General features: G+C 32.0%; 1 protein-coding gene across 1 annotated transcript in view; it reads right to left on the bottom strand.

The window, feature by feature from the left end:
- The window catches only part of LOC106476417, a gene marked incomplete at both ends in the record, with an annotated part of 15,714 nt that extends 15,008 nt beyond the window's left edge, over positions 1-706 (bottom strand). Inside the window, one exon of the mRNA XM_013937079.2 lies at positions 629-706. Coding sequence (XP_013792533.2) covers positions 629-706 — 78 coding nt within the window. The remainder of the gene's footprint in view (positions 1-628) is intronic.
- Between the last annotated feature and the right edge of the window lie 845 nt (positions 707-1,551).

Below are 1,551 nucleotides of genomic sequence, written 5' to 3'. Positions count from 1 at the left end.
TGTCTTGTCATAGAGGACAAAATAACTTAACACAAAAACATTTCCAGGAATGAATCTGTGGTTTGTTCTTCTAAACTTCACATTACATCCCATTGTTCTTCTCTGTAGGAGCTACATTTGATCGCTTTCTCCTGAAACTTCTGACCACTTTATAATGACATGAACTGTTTATAATATTTTCTATCTAATGGTGTTTAAACTTTGCCTGTAGCTATTTACAAAGTTGTTCTTAATTAGTCCTCCCCCCTTTATGATCTTGCAGTATGTTATGTGAACAAAAACATGTAATAATGACTTCAGACATAGAAGCAAAATCATGATAGAAACAAACTTTAATTAACCGTGCTTTCAAGGGATGACAGTTTCTTAGTGCATCGTTTACAGTAAAACTCCCCTAAACTTACCATAAGTACAAGTTTTATATTTCTTTCCCTATTTATTTATACATCACACTATGTAAATGTTACAAAATATCATATCAACAATATTTTATCTGTAAAAAAAAAAAATTTGTAGAAATTAGAATTATTTCTTAAATTTTGAAATTTGATATACAGGTGTCTAATCGACACCTGAAAGGTCACGATAAGGTTAAGATGAGAACCATATGCCTGTTGTAGCTACGTACCTGTTGTATCTTCTGAACAACTTCAGAAACATCTGTTGACAATCCTTCATAGTTGATATTAAAATGTAGTGACTCTCGCTGTAAGAATAAATACAACAGGTTCAAAAACAATCTTGAGCAGTGCAAGTCAAAGTCACATTAAAATCAACCATTTAACTACAAGTTAATAAACTGTTTTGTTTAACTGATACAGAACTAATTACATGAAGACACACAACACAACTCTTCAATATTATACTACTACATGTGCATACTAAATGATACAAGATTTGAAGTTTTACTGACAAATATTTTATAAAATGTAAGATACTTTGGCAAACACGTGCAAATTGTGTTTATGAAAAAAACCTTTGCCCCCATTAATATTACACTGTATGGCTGAGTTTGAGGATGCAGTAGTACCTGTCCACAAGATTGGGGCAGATTTCCTAGGTACCAGTGACCTTTGAACTTCACCTTAGGTCCATGAAGATCTTAGCTGAAATGTTAGCCACAGTTTCTCTATTACAGCTATTCTAACAAATTTCCAGAAATTTTATTGTCCATAAGAAACTTTCATTTTGCAAAATACAAGCTGCCTAAATAGAACATTAGAGGTTCAACATAAGAAATTCAGTGTTAATTGGAAAGTTTTATTTTCTTACTTTCTTCTCTGTCCTATCTAGCTTCATTTAGTCAAATTATGCTGGAAAAAAGTTAAAAAGAGGGACCTGGACATTGGATAAGTTAATTTTCCTGAGCACGATGTAGTTTCATCTCATTGGTCTATTCAGTTTTGGTTCTTTCTTCACCAGGATTAGTACTTTACTTGTACCTAAGTCTTCTTTCACTTGAAATTATTAGTCAATAAGAGACTGGAGAAACAAGGTTAATTATTAATCACAGTGGAAAGACTGTTCTATAGTATGATTACAATATACTTG

This window comes from Limulus polyphemus, unplaced genomic scaffold (assembly GCF_000517525.1).
Source record: "Limulus polyphemus unplaced genomic scaffold, Limulus_polyphemus-2.1.2 Scaffold10514, whole genome shotgun sequence".
NCBI classification, from domain to species: Eukaryota; Metazoa; Arthropoda; class Merostomata; order Xiphosura; family Limulidae; genus Limulus; species Limulus polyphemus.
Note: the sequence above shows the minus strand (reverse complement) of the source record. Positions and strands in the feature narration are given on the sequence as shown.